This window comes from Colossoma macropomum, unplaced genomic scaffold (assembly GCF_904425465.1).
Source record: "Colossoma macropomum unplaced genomic scaffold, Colossoma_macropomum, whole genome shotgun sequence".
Taxonomy (NCBI): Eukaryota; Metazoa; Chordata; class Actinopteri; order Characiformes; family Serrasalmidae; genus Colossoma; species Colossoma macropomum.
Window position 1 is genome coordinate 17,283,103 of NW_023494797.1, and position 25,500 is coordinate 17,308,602.

The 25,500-nt window shown below is 41.2% G+C and overlaps 2 protein-coding genes across 2 annotated transcripts in view; one reads left to right on the forward strand and one right to left on the reverse strand.

Moving 5' to 3' along the window:
• Nucleotides 1-4,165: 4,165 nt before the first annotated feature.
• hrh3 (histamine receptor H3) lies at nt 4,166-9,609 on the forward strand. Its single transcript, XM_036583991.1, has 3 exons — nt 4,166-4,550; nt 5,837-6,003; nt 8,098-9,609. Exons 1-3 carry the CDS (start codon nt 4,211-4,213, stop codon nt 8,989-8,991), a joined length of 1,401 nt encoding a protein of 466 aa, XP_036439884.1. The 5' UTR covers nt 4,166-4,210; the 3' UTR covers nt 8,992-9,609.
• Nucleotides 9,610-16,204: 6,595 nt separating this feature from the next.
• Nucleotides 16,205-25,500, reverse strand: part of vps35 (VPS35 retromer complex component) — a 58,323-nt gene continuing 49,027 nt past the window's right edge. The window contains exons 16-17 of the mRNA XM_036584454.1: nt 22,444-22,587; nt 16,205-17,785 (exon numbers count right to left, since the gene is read on the reverse strand). Coding sequence (XP_036440347.1) covers nt 17,606-17,785; nt 22,444-22,587 — 324 coding nt within the window. The 3' untranslated portion in view covers nt 16,205-17,605. The remainder of the gene's footprint in view (nt 17,786-22,443; nt 22,588-25,500) is intronic.

Here is a 25,500-nt window from a genome sequence, read left to right on the forward strand (position 1 = left end):
TTCAATGTTTTACAAGACAAAATATGTTCATGTGAATTACTGTTAGCTTAACTGTAATATGCTACTAGAATCCCACAGGGGCGCTAGCAGAAACTAGTGCCCCTTGTAGATGTGTTTTTTTTTTCCTTATTTTTTTACAGAGTTGTGACATTTATAACCTGACGAACTGGCTCTAACTGTCACGATCATCATGTTAAAAGTATCACTGGACAGATTTAAGATTATTTCACTTGCCAAGATCATATTTTTGCAGTGAAGCATTTAATGACCCATTAGCTCATTAATACATCAGCTAACTGGCACCTGATGTAAAGCTCCACTGTGCTATGTGCTTTATTTTATTACTAACATTGTACAAAATGGTAACACTTCAGTATAAAAGGGCATTATTTTGCTCTTATGAAGCCTCATCAAGCCAGTAGTCGCAAAGTAACTGCCTGTTTGTGCAAATGAAGCATTTTCCAGAACACTTTTACACATATATTATACATCATAATCCTTTACACATCATTCACTAACAGGAAGACATCCAACTAGAGCGTAACCAAGACAGTCTGATAATAAGACTCAGTCTAACAGGTCAGATATTGACTAAAAGCTATTTATAGGCACTTTTCATGCAGACCTCATGTTCAGGTGCCATAAGTAAACCATAAGTAGGAGTAAATATTAACTGTAAATCTCTTTAGAATAGAGGATCAGTTTGTCTTTAGAGCCAACTGGTGATTTATAACCAAGATACTGATATGAATCAAAAGACAGTAAAGCACTTTAGACCTGATTCTCTGGAAAATGCTTCCTACATTCTAGTTACTGTTTAATAAAGTAGTAATGAGCAGCCTGTGGGCTTGATAAAGCTTAAATAAGAGCATTACAAGGGTATTATAATGCCATCTCTAAAATGAAATGTTAGAGATTTAAATCTTTAAATAATTTTAAAATCTAGCCAATTTATCAAATATTTCTTGTTACTTATTTTAAAGCTGCACTATGTAAGATTTTTTTGTATTAAGGGTGAAAGTAGCAGCGTTATTGAGTGAGGAGAAAATAAACAGGCTAAAATATGGTGAGCATGTGCTGCTGTGAGTCGCCCTGTAAAGGGTCGGGAGTTTTTCATACCACATCATACGTCTCTGTGTTAACTACACACGCATATTCTCAAAAGCAACTTCTCACACAATGTTTGGGTCTCAAATGCAAAATCAACATTATACTGACGAAGATATGATAATAGTTATAATAATGATTCCCTGCTCAGGGAAGGGGTTCAAAATGTGCTGCGTGTAATTACTCTCTCCACCAGAGAGGTCTCCAAATCCCCAAAACATTTTATTGGCAGATCATTTTGTTTTAAGAAATAATGCCTGAAGGAAGTAAAATTATCAGCTGATGGAACATAAAACAAAAAAAGCTTAGAAGTATGTTGAACTGAATATTCTTATAACAATATCATAATGAGAAAAAATAGATATATTGATAAGATTCAAGTTAATATTTTATTTTCACAAAGTTATCATTTTTTGCGGTGTACAGTGGAAAGCATTCATTGTTGAGCGCTGATGTGGACCATGTGCAGCAACACCTGCCCGTTTGACATCATTAAACCTGACAAGCCCTTCACACTTCCCCGGAGGATTCTGATCAAATCTGACATGCGAAATCTCTGCCGATTCGTTTGACCTTCTCTAGTTTTCATTTCAATTCTTCACGATTTAATCTGGTCACAGGCGCTAAAGTCTCCACTGCTGTGAGATCAGATAAAAAGCCTCAGCGCTGTGCTGTTCAATCAGCTGGACGGGAAACAAATGTCACAGTCCATCTGGGTGTTCAGTTCTGTAGGAGTGAATGTATTATGTCAGGAAAGTGAGGCCTGTCTCCAGCCATACTGCACCATTTCTGCGTTACTCAATACTTCATTTGCATTCATTTGCATATTGCATTCATTTGCACATGCACGGTACAGGTGATGTCCAAGTTAAAAGTTACTAAAAGCACAGCTTTCTTGCCCTACTTGGATCCTAAGTGCACTGTTCTGTGAGGTATTTCTTTCTCATGCTCTTAGGGAGTTTTTCCTGCCACTGTTGCCCTTGGAGACGCTTGTTACGGAGCTGGATGCATTTCAGGAAAACCACTGTAGGACAAAAAAAAAAACAATATAAATAAAATTGAATAGCTATTAGTCTTCAGGAGCCATGCACGAATAAATGTATTGATGTTTAAGTGCCCAAAGATGAAGAGTGGGAGGGTGAAATCCATCACAGCTCAACAATCAAGCAGACATATCAAGCACTTATAAGAAAAACTATGAATTTCATCAAAATTCTGTAATATTTTTGAGTGAAAAAAAACAAGCGCACAGTGATTTACTGTGTAGTTACAGCACAGACTTCAGTGTTGATCTGCTACTGTAGGATGCACATTTACTACTGGAGATGGAACTGAAGTACATCTACTCATCCATTCATTTACATTTCTCCTCAAAGATCATCCATCCATACACACACCCTTCCTTCCACCCAGCCACACAAACTTCCTCTCCGGATCACCCATCCATTCTTCTACACACACATTTGTCCTTGGGGATCCTCTATTCATCCACTGATCTATCCGTATTTCTCCCTGAAGATCATCCATCCATCCACCCACCCACCCAAATTTTTCTCCAGGAATTGATCCATCCATCTATTCAACCACACAAATTTCTCCTCAGGGACCATCCGTCCATCTAGCCACACAAACTTCATCTCTGGATCACCCATCCATTCCTCTACACACACATTTCTTTCCTGGGGATCATCCATCTATCCACCCAGATTTTCCCTCAGGAATTGATCCATCCCTCCACACAAATTTCTCCTCAGGGATTATACATCTCTCTTTCACGTCAGGAACTGATCATCGATCCATCCGTTCATCCACCCACCCATCTGCCAAATTTTCCCTTGGAGATCAATTACTCCATCCGTCCACCCTTGCATTCACACAAATTTCTTCTTGGGAATTATCCATCCATCCATATTTCTCATCAGGAATTATCCATCCATCTTTTCCCTCTGAGATCAATCATACAACTGTCCATCCATCCACATATATTTTCCATGAAGGATCATGCATCCATCCGTCCACATTTAACCTCAAGGATCATCCCTTCATTCTCTCAAACTAATTAGTCCTCGGAGATCACCCATCCCTCCATCTTTCTTTTCAGGGATCATTTATCCATCCACCTAAATTTCCCCTCAAGGATAATTTATCCATCCACCCACCCAAATGTCTCCTAAAGGACCTTTCACCCATCTATCCATTCATCCATCCATCCATCCATCCATCCACCTAAATTTCCCTTCAGAGATCATCCATCCATCCATCCATCCATCTAAAATTCCCCTCAAGGATCATTCACCCACCCACCCACCCAATCAATCTGTCGACCCAAAGTTCCCCTCAGGGATGATCCATCCATCCATCCTTCCATCCATCTGTCCGTCCATCCATATTTAACCTCAAGGATCATCCCTTCATTTGCTCAAACAAATTACTCCTTGGAAATCACCCATCCCTCCATCTTTCTCTTCAGGGATCATTCATCCTTCCACCTAACTTTCCCCTCAAGAATCGTTTATCCATCCATCCACCCAAATGTCTCCTAAAGGATCTTTCACCCATCCATCCATCCATCCATCCATCCATCCATCTAAAAGTTCCCCTCAAGGATCATTCAGCCACCCACCCAATCAATCTGTCCACCCAAAGTCCACCCTCTGGGATGATCCATCCATCCATCTATCCACCGCCCCCCCCCCCACATTATTTGAAAACAGTTATAACGTTATAAACGGGGACAAAACAATAATTTGTTGATTTTCTGTCATGTTAAGCATCTAAATCTGAAGATAAGAGACTGATATCACTTCCTCACAGACTAATGAAGTACAGCTCTCCCACTGCGCGTAACATGCAAGCAGTAAGCGATTCTCTCTCTCTCTCTCACTCTCTCTCTCTCACACAGTATAAATCTCTGCATTCTGCTCCTCCCTCTCTCTGTCTCTCTCTCTCTCTCGCTCTCTCTCCATATAAAGCTCTGTTCTCAGCCTCTCCCTCCAGTTCTGCCGTAACACATGCGCTGCTCCATGCACGCCTCCACAGTCTTTCCGTGCGCTGACTGCGGTGCGTAACCGGTGCCAAACGGCCGGACAGCAGCGCAGCCATCATGCAGTCCTCCCTGCTCGCCCTGGGACACAGCTTTGGGATGCCCACCCTGGCCTCTTCTGCCTGGAAGCCTGGAGAATCACAGCTGTCCAACTGGTCGGTGCAGGAGAGGGTCAATGGGACGGCCCCTGGAGAGCTAGACGCTCTGGACAGTCGGCGGGCACAGTATGGTCAGTTCTCTCAGGCCGCCTCTGTGTTCCTGGCTGTGCTAATGACCCTACTGGTGTTTGCCACCGTGCTGGGCAATGCACTGGTCATCCTGGCTTTTGTTGTGGAGAAGAGTTTGCGCACGCAGGGCAACTTTTTCTTCCTAAATCTGGCCATAGCGGACTTTCTGGTTGGTAAGTGGTCATCGCGAGCTGCTCTCAGAAACTGAGGCTGTTTCACTGCAGAAAATGATATCTTAACCAGTTAAACGTTGTATTATGTCTAATATTTCTCACTGTCAGATTGTTGTAAGAATATTATAAGACTATTCAATCTATTTGCAGACATTTTACCTTTTATAAATCAATATTCTGACGTGATATGATCTTATAGGCAGATCATTTTTAAAACAAGTGAAATGATCTGCCAAAGCAGTGAGATAATTTATTTTATAGTGACTTATAACAAGGAAAATGTCTAGAAATGGGGTAAACAATCTTATTACATTGTTACAACAACCCATAATGAGAGATATTTGATACATTACCTACACTTCAGTTATTTTTGCTTTACATGTGATTTGTTTCAGGGTTGAGGATAGCAGTGTTTCTCATCTCCAGTTCTGCAGAGCCACATATTTCCTGCCCCAAAATACCGATTCCAGCCTAATTGGAGTCAGAATCAGATTTTTTTTTTTCTTGCCCAAATACAAGATACACAAGGCACTCATCACTATCGCAGGTGTCAATATAAATTCCAATAAAAAACATCTGAATTTTTCCTTTTGGCTCTAATTTGGCTCCCATTATACCTGTACTAGGTATTCAGTGATCTGAATAGCAGAATTTCTGGTCAGTGAGTGGTCGAGTGGTCACTCAAAGCATTTCAAATGTAGTTAATATATTGCTTGAAAAAATCTTGTTTGTTTTTTAATTGTTTTTTTTTTTATCGTTTTTATTTTTGTGCATCATTTGAATACAGCAGCTTTCTATTGTGTGAAGATGGCATGATGAATCTAAAAGAACTGCTCCAAAATGATTTAGAACAAAATCTCTTTAAACTAACTTACATTAACAGATAAAAGTGTTTTTGTCTGCTCCTTTTAAGTTAAAATTTTGGAAATTTCCTTTTTTTGTTCGGACAGTAACGACATAAATGTTTATTCTTTTGTATGAGACTGCAGTGAGAATATTGAAGAATATTGTGAAGATTGTAATAAGTAAGATTCCTCAAACTGTTTCCAGACATTTAACTTATACGATATTGATCTGGCAGATTATCCTACTTTTTTGATAAAATCAATCCACACTTTAACTCCTCACTCTCATAACTACAGACCTTATATTTCCATACTAGCTGCCAAATAATTCATGGCTATTAAGTCTATTAGGTGAAAAATAAGGCCAGGACATAATGGGTTAATGCCTTGTGGCTGTGCTGAGAAACGCTGTGCTGAAGTACCTGTGCGTAATGACTGCAGGTGGGTTCTGCATCCCTGTGTACATCCCCTATGTGCTGACCGGTGAATGGAGGCTGGGCAGGGGGCTCTGTAAGCTCTGGCTGGTGGTGGACTACATGCTCTGCACTGCCTCGGTCTTCAACATCGTGCTGATCAGCTTTGACCGTTTCCTGTCCGTCACCAGAGCGGTGAGTGGAGCACAGTCTGCAGTCACCAGCTGCTTGGATTCCTCTTATTCAAAGCACAAAATGAATGATACATGTCCAGTAAAATCCACACTTAAGGGTCAGCATCAGTAGAACTGTTTGTTCTACAGCAGCACTGATATGGAATTCCCGGTTGATAACGATTTACAGCACTTTGTTCTGGTTGATTTAATACAATTTTTATTAATAGCTAATAAATTAAATACATTACAGCACATTTGCACTATAATCGACATATAAATTGTAAGTTAAAACTTCAAACATGCTGCTGCTATGGGTGTAACAAATGCACATACTTTCAGATTTGATCTTTATGCATTAAAAATCTTGGTTCTACAGAACTTCCACAAAGTACTATACAGAACTGTTTGGTTCTCCAAGTCCTCCAACAGAACTATGACAAAATAAACCCCAAAAAACACAACCCCAGTCATTTGAGTGTGGGTGTGTCCATAACACAACCCCCGCCCACCGTGTTCTTAAGCCAGACCCACTTTACGCTTACAGGTTGCACCCAGGTGCCTAATTTTGATCACTGACCCTGGTTTCCATGAAAGAGGGAAGCGAGACGCTCAGAAGAGCCATAGAGTTTTATATTTACACACAATTTCAAAATGTTCAGTTTTTCATTTCGTTACACCTTTTCTAGCTGCCCAGTATTCTTTAGTCCAGAGGTGTCCAGTCTCATCTGCAGGACAGCCGGTGTGGCTGCAGGTTTTCATTCCAATACTGGAGCCCACAAGATCAGCTGATGAGGACTGAGACCAAGTGATTAAACGAGTAGAATCGGGTGTGTTTCAGCTTCCTTGGAGAGGAAACCTGCAGCTACACTAGCCCTTTGTGGATAAGATTGGACACCCATGCTTTAGGCTGTAGATCACTAGAATAATAAGGTTTCTAACTAGATGAATAATTAGATGAATGGTAGTGAAAGTCTTCAGTGTGTTCATCACACCTCTGCGATTAGCTGTGAACTGCGATTCTATTATCTTCTGCAGAAAACAAACTTTGACATGTTCACTCATCAGCATTAGCGCATAACTCTGTGCATGAGCTACGCATATTGCCTGTAATTATTGCCCATAACTTCAATATATGAGCAATAATAATTACATTTTTCCACTTATCTGCGAATGTGCAGTCCAGTGCAAATGTCTTAGACAGGAAAACGGTTTAAAACTGTATCAGCAATAAGTTTGGCTTTATGCCGGGAACCACTGGCGAAGGTTGTATTACACACTTCTAAAACTAAAGAATAGCTCTGGACGTTTGCATTGATGTCCACAGATGCTGAATAATAAGCTTTAGGATGTAATAAAGCTGGATTTTAAGGAGTTAAAAAGTGATTACGTTGAGTAGAAGAGCATAGGTTTGTTAAGTGACTCCTCTCTGCACTCCAGCCATCACATGGATTTGTTATAATCCATCAGCAGCACCAGACTGAGTTTAATGAAGGAGATAAATTAAATAAGATAAAATTAATATATTAAATAAATTAGATGATAACTGTAAATAATTCAGGCAGATGTTTCAGTTGGGAGCCAATAAAATGACAGCACTCAGCCAATGGCTGTGCTCGTGGGTGGAGTTCTGAGTGCACTGCACCTCCTTCTGACCAAACTTTATAGTGTTAAAATTACAACGAATGCAAAGAATTAAATGTAAAATAGTTGTTTTTTTAAGACTGTAATTGCAACATTTATTTATATGTGCAGGCAAAATAAGTACATATTATTAGTATTACATATGATATTGATACTAGTACATTAGTTAACTGTAAATCACACATTTTTTCTGGTTGCTAAACATTTTTTGTTACTTGTATTTATTCTAAAGTTTTTTTGTTTTTTTTTTAAAAACAAAAATGCTCACTGACCAGACGAATAGCATTACACATTTTATAAGAGGCTTAATTTGCACAGTACTGCATCGTAAAATTACAGTGGCTAATATTGTGCATCTCTTGTGCCTTTTAAACTTGCCTTTTTAAACTAATATAATGTGTACATTGGTTTTATTTTGCTCTGGAGACCCAGGATTCTTAGCCTTGTCCCTGACCACCCCTCTCTGTTCCAGGTGAGTTACCGCAGCCAGAAGGGCGTAACCCGTGAGGCTGTTATGAAGATGCTCTGCGTCTGGCTGGCCGCCTTCTTGCTCTACGGTCCGGCCATCATCAGCTGGGAGCACATTGCGGGGAGGAGCGTGGTGCCCCGCGGGGAGTGCTACGCCGAGTTCTACTTCAACTGGTACTTCCTGATCACGGCCTCTACGGTCGAGTTCTTCACGCCTTTCATCAGCGTCACCTACTTCAACCTCAGCATCTACATCAACATCCGCAACCGCTGCGCTCTCAGGGAGGATCAGACGACCTGCCTGCGGCTCAGGAGCTGCGAGGCCAAGCCGTTCGTGGGTGCTGACCTGCAGCGGGTGTTCTTCGTCCGGCCGGCCGAGGCTAGCAGCATCGCAGAGGTACCCTTGAGGTCTCGCTGCTGTCGGCTTTCAAACGCCAGAGTCTCGGCCACTGAGTCCGAAAACCCAAGCCGGAAGCGAAGGGTCAGCACAATCCCTGACTTTCCGCCTCTCCAGGTTGGTGACATGGTGCAGTCAAATGAGAAGCGCTGTCACTGCATGGATCACTGGCGAAAGCGTCCAGATGCATCGTCCAGCCTGGCCAGTCGCTTCCGCCTTTCCAGGGACAAAAAGGTGGCCAAGTCTCTGGCCGTCATAGTGTGCGTGTTTGGCCTGTGCTGGGCCCCCTACACGCTCCTCATGATCATCCGTGCCGCGTGCCAAGGCCAGTGCGTGCAGCACTACCTGTACGAGATATCGTTCTGGCTCCTGTGGATTAACTCCTCCATCAATCCTGTCCTCTATCCGCTCTGCCACACCAGCTTCAGACGAGCTTTCAGCAAGTTGTTGTGTCCGAGCAAAATAAAAATCCAGCCCCAATACATGGACCAAAAGTACTAAGACTTGGACTGAACTTGTTAATCTGATCTGTGCAGAGGGTATTTGTGTCAGGATGTTTAGCAGTCTCAAGGTGCCAGACGTGATCTCGTAACAAAAAAATCATCTGGAAACAACTTGTTAGGCTTTTGGTGCCAAAATCTGCCACAAACAAGGGTACGTACCCTCCAAAACTTGCCCCAGATTCCTATAGTCTGTGCTCTTTTAACGTTTGAAATACAATCAATAGCACAAGTGAAACAAACTTGCTAGCAAAACACTCCTGCAGTCTAACGAAGCTGTTTTACTCTGGCAAGTATTTTTACTATATATATATATGTGGGAACTTTGCAGCCATGCTAACTTATGGTACATCCAAGGGCTAACGACAGGCTTGTTGCCCATCGGACAACGATGATGAGCGCAACATCGCCCCCTACTTTCGGCTACATTTTCACCAACACCCAAAATTTCTCGTCTCCAGACGTTCTCTTTACGAGATAACATCTGGACTAGATGTTTAGTAATCTATCAGTATTTGTGCAAAAGCTTTAGTGAGAAAGTTATTTGTCTGTACCATTGTTCCTTCCTTCTTTTGTCCCTGCATCCTTCTGTCTTGATTGATGTTTGCACAGTTTCAAAGTCTTTTCAACTGACTCAGAATGTAATTTAATAAACTACATTGTTGACATGGTGAAACCCTCTTTAGGATCATGCACGTCTAACCTTTATTTTCCCAGGGAAAGTGCACTGAGAGCACACTCCCATTCATTAGCGCAACGTGTGAAGCGAGGACTTGGGTGAAAAAGGCTACGCCACGGGAGCCAACGGGGGTTAAGAGCTTTTACTGAAGAGCACAACAGCAGTGCTCAGCAGGGACTTTAGAAAGTGAAGCTTTGGAAACGTATTGTACAAAAAATCCATGAGCGATCCTGGTTCTAAAGAGACCCGGCACAATTTAGAAACACAACATCTAAGATGACATTTGGGTCCAAACAGTCTGTCTGACTGTAAAAGAAGTGGATCAAATAATGAAGCAAGAAAAAGGACTCACAAACAAGCCTAAAATTAGGGTTGTGACCCATCGAAATATCAATTATATTTAATCATATTTAAATACACCCAACGCAAAGTGAGAGGCTGACAAATACGTTAATGATAATATGACCAAAAACTAAAAAGTTTATGAAATAGCTGGAATATATGGGTCGTTCTCCATGTGGAGGGGAAACCGTGTCACAAAGTCTGCAGGGCTTAAAAAGATGCTTAAAATATGAGGCACAGCTCCAAAAGTCAGTATGTACATTTACACAGTTGATCTAAGATTAAATAACACTTTTCCCTCACGATTCTCTGATTTTTCGTTTCATAGTCACTCTGCATCTGTAAAAACAGCTCAACACAAAACCAATTTTCAACATTTGAGAAACCATTTTTAATATAAAACAATATTTTTAAGAGGTTTAACTCAGGAATTTGTATACAAGATTCATGTTTACTTTTATATTATTAACGTTATACTACATTTTAAAAATGTGTTTTATTTTAAAAAATCATTTGTCACTGAGATTTTTGTCACTGGTGTTATTAGGACTCTTATTTTACATTTGAACACAGTATTTTCAGCTCTATTAAACTGATTCTTTGGGTCGAGCCTCATCAGAGAGGAAGCATCTCAAGGCATGAGAAGGTGAGTCACACTCCCTCACTATATTTAATGAATTTATTAATAATTTTGTTTATCAGGCAGTGCATAACTTCTATGTGTCACCGGTGTTCTGTGCTTTAATGGCTGGGTGATTAAAATGCCTAAAATCAATTTTATTACTGATTTTAAATAGTTCACAAGGTCACCTGATAAGCCTACGAGTCAGCCAGTTTACAAAATCCTCAGTTCTAACCAGAATGTCACTGGAGTCACCGTCACTGGTGTTACTCCATATTCATTCAACACCAGTGACTGTAAAACATGTTTGGAATCGAGCTCTCATTTTTGAATATATGATAATAGAAGACGTTAATAGACATATTAGGATTCTTTTGGCTTGGGATCAAAGAAATTTTAAAAATGCATCCACCTGAATTCCCACTCCAAATGGAGAATGACCCACAGGATGGACTACTAAAAATTCTATATTCTAACATTCTAAAGTTATTTACCACTTACCACATTTCAATCAAGCAAATGCCATAATCAGGTCTAGTTTTGGGTCAGTAACCCTCAGTAGCTTTTGAAAGCCATCCACTAATCCTTCTCTGTACTTTTCTATACACAGACAAACAGCTGTCTGCCTGTCTTGCTTGTAGATATGGTACATTCTTACAGCTGTCCTGAAAACGCTCCCGCACCATCACTATGTTGAGAGGCGTCTTTGTGTTTTAGTCGCCGCATTGCGCCTTCATGCAGTACAAAAACATTCAGCGTAAATGATGAAGACAATCACACAGGAACTGTTGATTAGTGGAAACAAAACTGAATTAACCATTAACCAAATGGATGAATAATTATTTATCAGTGAATCATATATATTCCTTGGTGTAAACGACTCATATGGGACACAAAGGCCTCAGATAATACAGTGGTCACTGTAATTTTTTAACAGAGAAAATTCTCACATCTGTGTGTTTCTTTGGTCTCTTGTGCTCCATCTCACTGGTTTTTCTTTTTTTCCTCATATCACTCTGTTTGGACCCTACCTCAGATGAGAACGCGCAAAACAGAGGGCTAAGGCCTCAGTGGTAGGGGCGAGGGGTGAAATGGGATGGGGCTTAAGTCAAATCCAGTATTATAGGTAAAGACCATGGGGCTGAAGGCCTCCACTGGCTTTCTACAAAAACAACCAAAGGCTATAGGGGAAAAAAACAAAACAAAAAAAAACAAAAAAAACATTCATCTTCGGGATTTATACTCATTATACCAGCTCAGCCGAAACATTCTGGATTGAAGTTCTTTCAAAGCTTTTGGACACATTTGACCTACACTTTTGGTTGCAACTGGGTCAAGGAGGTCCACATCAGGTTGTCCTTTGAAGCTACATCTGCCCATGTTGCATTACAAACTCAATGCGGAAACAGCTCTGCTTAGACAAATCGAAGTTCAGGCAGCTTTAAACTCAGGATTTACTGACACACATCCCTGTATGCTTGGCTTTTCTTTCGTACTTGTTTGGTTTAACCCTCTGCAAGTGATATAGAGACACCTCCGAATGGCAAAGTCCCAAGCAGTTTCCAAGGCAACGGACAGCCACAGCAGGAGCACCCAGCGATGCATGACTCATATGTTCTCCATGGTCACTTGGTCACATATCCTATAGATTGTTGCACACACACTGTCAATTACTTACAGCTACAACAAAACTCATTCCACTGTGGTCAAATACGCTCCACCAGGTCATCAGAAGAGTCTTCAGCACAGGATTCACCTTACCCACCCCCACAACTACAGAATAGTCGGGACAATTATGAGGCAGCCTGGTAAACAAATGATGCACCAATTGAAGGCTGGTCCAAACCAATCATCACCCTGTTGTGTGGGGAGTGTATAATTCAGGAACAGTTTGGCATAAAATCTAATAATATGCACAGTTTTCCACTTACTCAAGACGTGTTTGGTGTCCAAATATTAGTTTAGAACCGAAGCTGTGAGGCTAAAGTAGCTAATAAACACTGGAAAATAACCTGAATCGTTTTCATGAAAAATTATCTTCAAAACTTCTTTCAACCAGCTTGAACCACATCCTGGTCTTTAAGTTTATGCAGACTGGTTAATGTGGTTCAGTGCACATCAAAATCTAATTTCCACTTTCCAAGATACGTTTGGAGTCCGAATTTCACTTCTTTAGTTTAGCGCTGGAGCTGCGAGGCTAACATTGTTAATAAAAATTCAAACTCAATAGTCATCCAAATCGTTTCCACACAAGTACACCACCAAAACTTCTCTAAACCCACAGAAACCTCTTCGTTAAGGTGGTGCAGCATTGTTGATGTTTAGGGCTATGAACGACAAAAATGAACTAAACTTCACTGTGTAGCTGAACGCTGGGCAGCAACTTTAGATAACAGGGTCTGTATTCATAGACCACCTCAGGAGTGGAGAGTTAATCTAGAATCAGTTTTGTGACGGTCATAAATATGGAGGAATCCGATTCAAGAGCTGCCCTGTGATTTACAATTGCTTTGTGAATACCAGCCCTGATGTTGTCTGAAAAGTATTGTTCATTTTTGTAGTTTGCATTAAGTCATACTGTGTCCCAAAGCATATTGACTAGTCAATAAGGAACTGGAAGTGGTTTGAGAGACATTTCATGGAAACAAACTGGACTGCTTGGGTGACTACTGACTTCTAGTATTTATTAGCAACTTTAGCCTTGCTGCTCTTGTTCTAAACTAGAGAAGCAAAAGCTGGATCCCGAACTGTCTCCGCTCATCACTTCCAGGGCATAAATTTGACTTTTCACTGAATTATTCCTTGAACCCCTCTAATCTACTCACACCCCAGTTGTGGCCACCCTGATTTGGAATAGCAAATATTCGACATACTCGACATCCTGTAGTGTGTGGGGGGCGCTGACAGTCTCATATGAAACACAATATTAAAATGACAGACGGAATACCTTTGACAGTCGAGCTGAAATGTTTTTATTTTGTTCTCACTGGACACTTCATCACACTTACCTTGTATCTACACTCAGTGTCCATTTTAAAACGCCCATTTGCCATTTAGGAGCACTCCACAATAACAGACTGTAGTCCAGACTGTGGACTCCTGTTGATGGACTAGAGCAGAGGAAGGGAACTGAAGCCAGAGTCTGGCACAATTTACTGGCTCTGGCGCATTAATTAAACCTGGTAATTAACTGATGAGTTGAATTCAAGGGTGCTTGAGCAGGAAAATCACAAAACTTTGCAGGAATCTGGCCCTCGAGGACCAGACCTCCCCACCCTGCACTAGAGGATGACTAACTCAAGTTGTACAGCAGATGAGCTACCGTCTCTAAATTTACATCTACAAGGTGGACCGACAAGGTAGGAGTGTCTAATAGAGTGGACAGTGGCTAAAACTCCAGCAGCACTGCTGTGTCAGATTCTGAGAATGATCCACCACACAAATAATGCCTCTTCTGTGGGGGTCCTGACCATTGAAGAACAGGGTAAAGAAGGGCTACTGAATTATATGCAGAGAAACTGACCGCAGTCTCTAACTGTAGAAATACAAAGTGCTTCTATACGGTAAATGGACTCGATAAAATGGACAGTGACTGTAGAAGGTAGGTGTGGCCAGAGAGTAACTAGCACAGCAATCTGTGCCTCTCTGTGGTCCTCCCTGATGGTTTTGACCCAAAGTCACATTCACTTATGAAATTCTGAGAGATTTCAGGTTCTGGATCATTAGTCTGAGCGAATCCTGCAATGTGGGCATGTTGATGACAGAGTGATGAGCAAGAAAAAAAAATCTGTGAAATCAGTTAGAATGTGAGAGGTCACACTTTCAACGTCTGTTGGGATTTTATAGCCCTCTACTGAGGGCCAGGCATTAGTCAGTCATTCAGGAGGGGCCATGTGTTTACGCTCAGCCATTAACTCACAGGCCAGAACCATTATATGCACCTGAAAGTGCGACTGAACACCAAACAGGAAAAAAGACGTACAGAGTGATCATTAACCACAGACTCCCCATTAAGCATTGAGCAAAGAGAATAGCAACCCTGGACCACCGCAGCCATCTGCCTCCCAATCAAATCAGGTATCCCCTAGTGTAGACTTAGACACCCACGGCCCCGCTGACCTTTAAACACAAACACTTAATGCACCGCCCCTTTGTCACCATGCAGCACTGCAATTAGATGGAGGTCATGTTTTTATTTTATTTTTTTTTACCATCCAGATAATCTCATGCTGTGTTCATATGTTGGTGGTATACTGTCTATATCAGTGGTCACCAGTCCACCTCCCAAAGATCTACTTTCCAGCAGAGTTTAGTACCAACCTGCCTCTAACATGCCCCTCCCCCTAACACTAACACATCTGATGCAGCCAATCAAGGACTTCTGAAGACGTGCCTTAGCTGGAATGGGCGTGTCAGTATGTGGTTGGAACTACACTCCGCAGGTGTCCAGTAGCAGGGTTGGTGACCCGAGTTCACCTTCCCAACATCCCAAACTGGATGTTGTTGTTAAAACATGGGCGCTGAATTACTGTCGTTGAAACCCTGTCATACGCTTTCATGTACAACATAACCCAAACATCAATGAGAACACACCATTATAGAGCTGCAGCACAATTTTAAAAATCCAATTCACACTTTATCTTTTTAAGACCTTAATATAATAAAAACAATACTATTTGTGCCACACAACACAAACTCATATGGTACATGTTAATGTGTACTCAGCCTCAGCGTGTTTGACAGTAACGCAGTTTTGTCATTTTCCAGCCCTTCATCAGGGTCAGTTTCTAACCACAGGACTGCTGTAACCTGGGCAGTTTTGGTAACTGACTCTACTTAATTAGTTGAATATATAATATGATCTGTGCTTTAATACAAAGTTTCAGCTGATAATTAGTCTCATCCAACCCAACAGCTGCACAAATTAAAATGCCTTCATTGTTAATATGTTTAATGTGGACTGACGTTTAGATTTTTGGCTTTCTGTTTAATGTGGTCCAGTTTTAGTAACTTTGCTGATGATGTGGCTAACAGTCCCTTTAATATTCAGTACAGCATTGATATGTACAAGGTGGGACAGTGAAATAACCATTTAACAGTGACATGAATTTAACGGCTCCTTTCTTTTGGGTTTTTGTAAGTGCAGTTTCTGTTAACAGCAGTTAAAAATCAGAAGCAGAACATGTCTGTGATAGTTTAGCTTTCAATGCAAGAAAAAAAACATGGCATGAGTGGTTTGTGTGCATGGTTTTGAAGGCGTGTCACTCAACACACGTCTAGTTTGAGACTTCATAAGACTTCTTGAGGATCCGCTGGGACCCTTTATTAGAGATAACAGCGTTTATTCGAAACACTTTTCGGATAAAACAGTGGCTAAACCGTCGCCTTGTTCACAGACAGAAATGACACCATCACCATGGCAATGCTTGTGATGCTGCATACTGCCATCAGCTGTGTACCATCCATAATTCTGCTATGAGGTGCGAATGACGTTATACAGCATATCAATGCAGCTTTACTGGAAGAAATGATAAACTGTATATGCAGGAAAAGAAAACATGCACAGGAATGTGGGGTTAATATTTTGTTTATTTGTGCAAATGTCATGAAATCAATGATACTTATTCTGTTTTAGCTGATTTACAATTAGATTATACATACAATATATGGGGACGGGGGGGGGGGTCATGATTAAAAAAAAAAAGTAAGAAGAGGAACGAGATGCACAGGGTGGCTGAAAAGAGGCCATTTCTTGAGGACTTTTAGGATTGGTTGTCATTCTTCATCCATACATGCTCACATCTGCCTCCACTGCTGGGTTTGAAAAACGCACACCATTTTATCATTTAACACATATCATTTGCCATTTTACTCCAGCATTTCTGCCACAGAAATAAAGAGAGAAAAAGAAAAAAAAGACAAGTGACAAGGAAAGAGGAGGAATGAAAATACAAACAGTCGCACAAACGCAAGTCTCTTAAGCGTACGATCACGCGCCTGTGATGAATGTTGAAAGAACGTGTCACGTCGCAGGCTAAGGATGAGTCTCCACACAGTGATGCACGGCTCAAATGAAGCAAATAAAGCACTGGGTTCTTCTGTATCTTCTCTGGGTTTATCTGCATCTGCTTTGTCTACTCTGCCCCTTTTCTTTCTCTGAGGTAATTCTGTGGGGCCAGATGTGAACTTGTAAGGGGAACGCACATCCGGGGGACAAGTCAAACATTTGGTGCTGGTCTGAACAAGGATACACATCCTCTAAAATCCACCTTAAATTTCTCCAGTTAAAGCTCTTTTAACATACGAAGTACGTCTTATACATAGTGAAAAACAGTGAACCGTGGAGGCAACGTGAAGCTTTTGGAGGCCTTTTCAGCCATGCTAACTTATGTTACATCCACGGGTTAAAAACAGGCTTGTTGTCCGTTGTACAATGTTGATGAGGGCACCATGGTGCCCAACGCTGAGCTCTGCCTTCACAATGCATTGGATCGGTTTAGCAATTCACACTCTGTTTGCTCCCACACTAAAAAATCTACTCTCCCTCACACTTAATCCAAAACTTCTCACAGCTGTCCAAAGATGTTCTCATTACAAGATCACGTCTGGCCTCGCACGACTACCTTAGGCGACAGTAAACGTGCTGAAATGAAGGAAGTAAGTGCAGGGCAAAGTCTACACCATATACTTGCAAGAATATACAAAGCCTCAGAAGCTAAGAGAGAGAAAGAGTGGAGAAAAAAACAGAGAGAGAGAGAGAGAGAGAGAGAGAGAGAGAGAGAGAGAGAGAGAGAGAGAGAAAGAGAGAGAGAGAGAGACGATGGACAGAGAGATGGCAGGTGGGGTTGGCTTTAGTTTCCCCAGGTTAGAAAACCCTGGTGTGCATGTGTGGGTGTGTATATACATACTATATCTCTCTATGTGTGTATACACAAACAAATGTAGATGTATGTATTGGTGTCTGCGTGCACCCTACAGCACGAGGCCCTCGTACGCAGGACCCTCAGACTCCGGCGACTCTCTCTGCAGACGCAGGTGCTCCAGTGTGTTGTGGAAGTGCTTGTTGATCTGCTCCGTCTCCTCACTGGCCTCCAGGTTGGGCAGGTCCTCACGGATCTTCTGGATCAGCTGGTTCAGAACCTGAACGGTGACCTGGTGAACACAAACAAACCAACAGCACAACTTCAAACCATCATCTACTTCTACACCTTCACTGTATGTCCAGACACTGGCTAATCCAGCATTTCTTTGGGGCATTAATACAGAGTTTTCCCCCTGTGCTGCAGCAACAGGCTCTACTCCTCTGGAAGGCTTTACACTAGATGCTGGAACATTGCTGTGAGGATTTCACTGTATTCAGAGTGAGGTCAGGGACTAATGTTGAATGTTCTGGATCACTAACTCGTTCTAAAGGTACTGGATGGAGCTCCTTTATGCAAATTCATGAGAAAGACTGTTGCTTCTTCAACCCAATATGGAAGCCAATTCTTGCAAGATAGAAGAGGAAAAAAAAAAGACTACGGTATTTACAGTATCTGGTAGCTGCTTGTCAAAATGTTGACTTAGTGGCTCAAAATAATAACTTTTTTTTTAATACTACCTTATTATTGTGAAATAATTGCTTATTACTTAATACTACTTAAATTTAAGGACACTACATCGAACCGAGTTATAAATCTTTAAGAAAGTTAGTAATTATGTTTGGATAATAGTAGTAGGTTAGGGTTAGTAAGTTGTTTTTGTTGCTATTTTGGCACAGTAAGTCACTATTACGAGATAATATGTCTAAATAACGACCTAGTAAGACTATTTTAAAAAAAAAATACTGTTTTGACATAGTACATCATTATTATGAGATACCAAGTCATCATTTTGACAGACTATATTTTCAGAAAAATTATTATTTTGACATAGTGAGTCACTATTATGAGATACTAAGTCATTATTTCAACATAGCAGGTCACTATTTTGAGAGTAATCGTTTTGAGATGCTAGGCTACAATTTTGACACGTCATGTGTGATGATTTTTTTCCTCCTCTACCCAACAGGAACCAGCTTTCGTTTGGATTTCAATAAGGAACGTGTTTCCACAGCTCCACAGTGCTGGAGTTTTCTCCCCTCCCCCTGCCACCCCCCGTCCCCTTCCAGCTGACACTTGGCACTGAGCAGCTGATCTCAGGATTGTGTGCCAGAACGTCCCTTTTCACTGCCAGTGCTTTTTGACAGAGATTACACGGCTGTTTTTAAGGCCTTTTTCCAGATTTTAACATCCTGTCAGCAATGGATGCAGCTTAAAACAGCAGAATCTACTAATCTAAATGACACTTCAGGCTGCAAAGACTTGCTTTCGCAGAGCATCAAAATGTACTAAACCAGCGCTGCAATTAAGACCTGAGTCCAACATGTCATTCAATTCTAATCACAGGGAGAAAACATACACAGCTGACAGCACGGCAACAACAGTGATGTCTCAAAAGCCATAAAAGCACTGAGATGACGGAGCACTCGAAACGCGTCTGGGCCGTTCGGGTCCTCTCTTTGAAACCTACACTCTGAGAATGCCTGGTCCTCTTCCCTGAAGGACACAGCAATATGGCTATAATGAGAGTCAGGCTGCAGAAAGGCACACCTGGTGTGTACGAGTGTGAGGATAGGAGGGATACGAGAGACATGAGAGAGCGAGAGAGACTATTTTTCCGCTTCGCCTGCGAGGGTAATCAGAAGTGTGCGACTGTCACTTGCGCTCCTGGTGCGCTCTGGCAAGCACTGACTCAGTCCAGCTCAGAGGGAGGGAGTGCATAAGGGTACAAACAAGTGCACTTCTGATGAAATTAAAGACACACAGTGAAGCACAAACAGCGCCACATGGCTCATATTTATCAGTCACATATAAGTAAGAAAGTGGTTTATGATCAGCTTCTCCAGCCCACCCTGAACACAATGCAGGATTTCTCATTTAGCCAGAAAACCCGAAGGGTGCAAATTCTGCTTATGGCATTTGTGTGGTTTTACATCAAAAATAATGATAATTCATTTTACATGACCATTCTCTAAGCCCTTTATCCCTTAAACTACAGTAAAATACGGTGTTTGTGTTTCTGTGCCTTAAAGACTGATTTATGTAAACAATCTCTGTTCTAATTGACTGCCCTGTATTTTGCCTCAGTCAAAAAACAGTCTAAGCTAAAACTCTGCCCAAAGTGAACAGGCGGGGCTCCACTGCTGTAAGCTAAAACGGGGTATGTGAGTAAGTTTGTTTTTGTGACATCATAAAAAGAACGAATTCAAATCAGCCTCCTCTCTTCGGGGAAGGCTTTCCACAACAGTTTGTGTCCATTCATTCAAAAGAGCAGCTGTGAGGTCAGACACTGATGTTGGACGAGAAGGCAATCATCCCAAAGGTGTTCAGTGGGGTTGAGGTCAGGGCTCTGTGCAGGCCACTGGAGTTCCTCCATACCAAACTGGTGTCTTTATGGAGCTGCTTTGTGCACAGGGGCTCAGTCATGCTGGAACAGGAAAGGCTCTTCCCCAAACTGCTGACACAAAGTGTATGATTGTGTAAAATGTCTTTGTGCTGCGGCATCAACATCACCCTTCACTGGAACTGAGGGGCCCAAACCCTGAAAAACAGCCCCAGCCCATCATCCCTCCTCCACCAAACTTTACTGTTGGCTCTGCATTCCGGTAGGTAACGTTCTCCTGGCATCCACCAAACCCAGATTACATTAAACACTCCAGAGAACATGTGTTCACTGCTTCAGAGTCCAGAGGCGGCGCTTTACATCCCTCCAGCCGACATTTGGTAGCACACATAGCGATCTTAGGCTTGTGTGCAGTTGCTCTGTCAAGGATACACATTTCAAGAAGCTCCTGAAGCACAAACTTTGTGCTGAACCTGCTTCCAGAGGCATCTAGTACACAACAGTGAGTGATGCAAGAGAGCACAGGGATTTAACACATTCCCAGAAACCTGGATGATGTTGACTTTCGTCCTTCAAAGAATAAGCAGTGAAAACCTTCTCCACACTCCACAGAGGAATTTGGTGAGGACGATGAACTTCGGATATTTGGAAAATATCCATCTATTGAGACAGAACTCTTAACTTCTGGGCACAGCCTAGTTAAAGAACACTCCAACTCTGTAAAGTCAGCTAATCTAAATGTATGCATATAGCAAATCAGAAGTCTTATCTCTCTTCTACTAACAAACCTATGTGATCTCAGCATTATTCCACCTTTATAAAGCTACATCACACTCAATAGTTAATTCTCAGCGTGCCACTCCTTTAAATTAGCTGCTGTCTTTTTTTAGTGCGGATTAGAACAAAGTTTCAGCTGATCTCATTAACATACAGGGCAGCTCGCTTGCAAACCACCCACGACCGCCACGTTTCACCGTTTGAAATCAGCGCCGTTTTTGTCTCTGTTCAGGAAACAAAGAAGCGACTTTCTTTCTCCTCTTACACAGTCAGGCTCCCTCTCTCTAGCTCTCTCGGTCATGCGTGCACGCATGCGCTACCCCACCACATGCTAGCTAAACAGCAGTTTAACTCATTAAAAATTTTTTTGGCCAATACTGAGATCAAGATTAACACAATCTCATTGACTTAGGAAATATGGTGCATTTAATGACCTTTAAAAAATCTTTTTAACAGACTGAATTTCAGATGATTAAACAAACTGGTCACATTGCCTTGTGGTGCAGAGTACGCATGCAACAATATGAAAATTTCACGATACAATACTTTTTGCTGTTTTTGAATCATGATACGATACATTTTTGATTTCAATTTATTTTTTGGTGATTCCGAAAATTAATGTTTTTTTTCCAAAAAGACAGCAGTGCATGTTATATATATATATATAAACAGAAGTGCAAAATGAATATTAAATATTCCACATGCACATTTGGCAAACACGTGTTATCATGGCACACAGTCATAAAAGTAAACAAAAACTGTAGACTATAAATAAACAAACTGAGCTTTACGAATTCATTTACAATGAGATTTTGTGTTTTTGTATATAAAGCGAGTTGTCCCAGCCTTCACCCTAACCCCGAACCCCAACACCTAACCCCTAACCCCTACCCCTAACCCCTACCCTACCCCTAACCCCTACCCCTAACCCCACCAAAATGTTTCCAAACATTTGGTTTTACCTTTCTGGTTCACCAAAGGCTCTTTTTCAGCTCGAGCTGAACTAAACATGCCACAGCCTGGCTGAGAGTGAGTTTGGGCTTTTAGGGAGGGGCAAGAGAGCTTTATTAGGAAACGCGGCACAATAATTGTTTTCTCTCCGTTATCTTGTTTTCATAATCGTCGGAAGCTGAAATCATAATTGAAAATAAAATGAATCGCCCTAATTCACTGTAAATATACTGACTGTTGTTGATTCGTTCATTTGTGTCTCAGAGGAGACCACATGTCAATAAACGCCGCCTGTCTTGATTTCATTTAATTTCTGGTTGTTGCCAGTATTTAAATCACATTTATTAAAACCTTCAGATATCAAAACTATGATATTACTACTGTCTTTAGTTAGAAATTAGAGATTGTGATATTTATGCTCTGATAATATATACAGACTGATTAATATTAGATATTGCATATTAATTTTATGTACCTACAAAACCCTACACTTCTAAATCCTGTCTTATGAAATACCACTGAATACATATGGGGCAGCAAGAGTGAAAAGTACAGCTGGAAGGAAACTAACGAGAACCGCAAAGAACAAGCAAGTGAAGAATAAAGAGCTGAAAGCAAGCAGCATGTGAAAAGGGTGAGGAGGAGGGAGGACAGCGTACCGCATCGTTCTCTCGCTCATAGAAACAGACGTATCGGTTGAGGATCTCGATGAACAACTGCACTTGCAGGGATGGGTCCATGCACTGGTTAGCGATCTTCAGGGCCTTCTTCAAACACTCCATCACGCGCTTCCCATCACGGATCTGACAGCACAAAACACACAGAAAAAAAACATCTGAATAACATTCATAAAACCGATTAAAACAGTATTTTATACAAATTATACATCCTTTCCACTCTGAATAAATCTGGAAGTACAGTCTTCAGGACCAAACATCTGCTTTGAGCTGTGGAGCTGAGCGGTCGGCTCCAAGCTCCTAAATCTGTTGTTAGGGGCAACGAGAGCCTCTCTCAGAAAACAGAGTGCTGTGCAGCAAAATGGAGCGGACCACGCATGTTTGCTTCATTAGTGTTATATCACAATGATCTACATTAATAAAAGACATCGCAGACAAACACAGCAAGAGGCTGTGGACGTCATTAAAATTCTGCAAACTCGTTAGCACTTCTGTGTACTACTGAAGAAACGTGTATATCGGCAAGGCGCACACGCTGCGCAACACGGCAAGAGGTAGCAAAAATCTTGGAAAAGAATAAGGAGATATATTTTGCTGTAAGTGCTTATGTTTTATTAATCAGGCGTGAGGGTTAGAAAAGACGAGCACTCCTCAAAGCCTTTATGACTGTTATAAAACTGAACAGACTACATTTACTAGTATTAGACATTTACAGGGTAATACGACGATATTTATCGTGATAAATTACTTCACAACATGGCTAGGCAATATGAGTATTTATCGTTTCTGTGATAAACTGTCAATGTTTTTCTGAGTATATTGTAAATATCATCAGTTCTTGCAAACACTCAAACTATGTTTAATCACAGAGAATTTGTTCTGGTTTTTTGCATTCAGTGCACCTCATGTGAAACATAATTAATACAAATTATTGTGTTCATAGTTTTTAGTGTTCTTTTAAAATGTGGCACTGTTTTGTCTTTTACAACTCAGCAGATATCAGAATAAATACTGTGACGTGTGTATCATGAAAACTTAAAGTAACAATGTTTTGCTTTCCATTTTGTATGTACGCTCTCTGATCTGTTACCTGGAACTCATGTACACATACAGCAGCGAGTTTCCCTGTGCAGCACAACGGTGCATGTGTTTTGTGCTGATTTATAGTTTAATGTGCAGTTATTCTGAGGTCTTTTCACAGCTGCTTTTTTAAAATGGACCTAACGCACTGAAAACTGCGAAGACATTTGAGTCTGTAAAGCTACGTTTACACAGCAGGTGAAAGTGGCCCAAATCCGATCTTTTCCTTCGTGTGACACAGATGTGTGTGTGTGTGTCAGTGTGAAAAGTAAAAATACATTAAATCTGACTTTTTAAATTCTAATTTGGGATGTGGAACTGAAATCTGATACATATCCGATAAGCAGCAGTGCGACTCAGTGTGAACAGCCAGATCGGAATTCATGACTTCTACGTCAATCCAACCCGACATTCATCATAATTTTGCGCTGCTGAGACTCAAACATCTGGGCTGATGTTTCTGTACCAAATAAGAAGAGATTCATCCAAAACCCTCCATGTTTGAAGAGATTTTGAAAGAAATGCCGGAAGGCGGCCGCAGGAGAACGAGGCTGCAGCATCAAAGAACAGTTAAAAGTCTGAAAGCAAAGTTTAAAGAATCCGAGGACGCGAACCGAAGAAGTGACCACGCCCTTTTTACAGCGTGCTGAACACATTCTGGGTGATGAGTCCCAGCTGTCAGTCAGTGAAGCTTCATGATGGCTCCTGTGATGCTGGTGAAGATGAAGCTGATCCTCCGGGAGCGACTGGCGTTCGTTGGCAGTCGTGATTGTTTACCGTGAAGCAGCGTGAAGCTCTATTCTTTTGCCCATGCAGGTCAGTTTAGGAGCGGATCTGTTCAGACTGATGTCGCATACACATCATATTTAAAAGACAGCGTGAACAGACAAACAAAAAAAATGGATTTGGTGAGAAAATCAGATTTGGGCCACTTTTACCTGCCGTATGAACGTAGCCCAAGTCTCTCAGTGAGCCATTTCACATCAAACCATTCTCAAATACTGAGTTATGCAGAAAGTTTGAAAAACTTTGCACAAATGTGCTTAAATACATAAATAATCCAAATCGCTGATCGTCTCAGCCCTAAAACTGTATCGTACCACTATTTCTACACATACATGTTCTTTAGTAGAAAAAACCCTTCCTGAATTTTAGATAATGCAAATAAATGGAGCAACTCTACCAAAGAAAAGCTGATAACACAACACTGTCATGTCGTGACCGAATGATGGATGTACTGAATTAAACTAATACATAAGAGATAAAACTGCCGTCGTGATGTTGATTAATTGACAGTCATGACATTTCTGACAGTTACTGCCCTGTTAACATGCAATGGCCTCCTCTGTGGAGCAGAATGCTGGACTTGCACTTTCTACATCAGAATTCCTTCTACAGGCTGTAACTTCTATATACACACATCACAGAACACAGCGCAATGTGTGGAGTGACACCTCCAGAGGTGCTGCAGTAACCAATGAAACACATACATATAACCGCCATGCATCCTTATATGACCGTGCACTGCAATATAGATCTGTTACAGTGTGAAGATGGTCAATCATACCAACACGTCCAATTCTGCAAAAGAGCGCTCAAACACAGTACTGTGAAAAAGCCAAACCACCATTCATTTATTACATTTACTATCAAAACAGCCAAGCGCAAAACAGAAAATCACACAAAGCACCAACAATTAAATATATCATAGTTCAGTATTTATTGTGTCCACTCTTTTCCTCCTAGTGCAAATGTTTTCTGGTGAGAAATATCTGTAGAGATCCTCTCTCTCAAACATGAACGCTTTAAGTGCTGTTTATCTGATGGGGGCAGTTTTGGGGTCTACCAGCTCTTCCAGGTAGTTGCTAGGATCCACATTTTCTCTGTAGCTTTTTAATCATTGTTTAAACTCCAGTTTTGGAAACTCCTGTTTTTTTTTCCTCCACTTATTTTCCATTG

Bases quoted from the DNA above. Each gene is read 5' to 3' on its own strand.
- hrh3 (XM_036583991.1), top strand. From the start codon at position 4,211: ATGCAGTCCTCCCTGCTCGCCCTGGGACACAGCTTTGGGATGCCCACC. The intron at 4,551-5,836 runs GTAAGTGGTCAT...TAATGACTGCAG, and splicing joins CATAGCGGACTTTCTGGTTG to GTGGGTTCTGCATCCCTGTG. The intron at 6,004-8,097 runs GTGAGTGGAGCA...TCTCTGTTCCAG, and splicing joins TCCTGTCCGTCACCAGAGCG to GTGAGTTACCGCAGCCAGAA.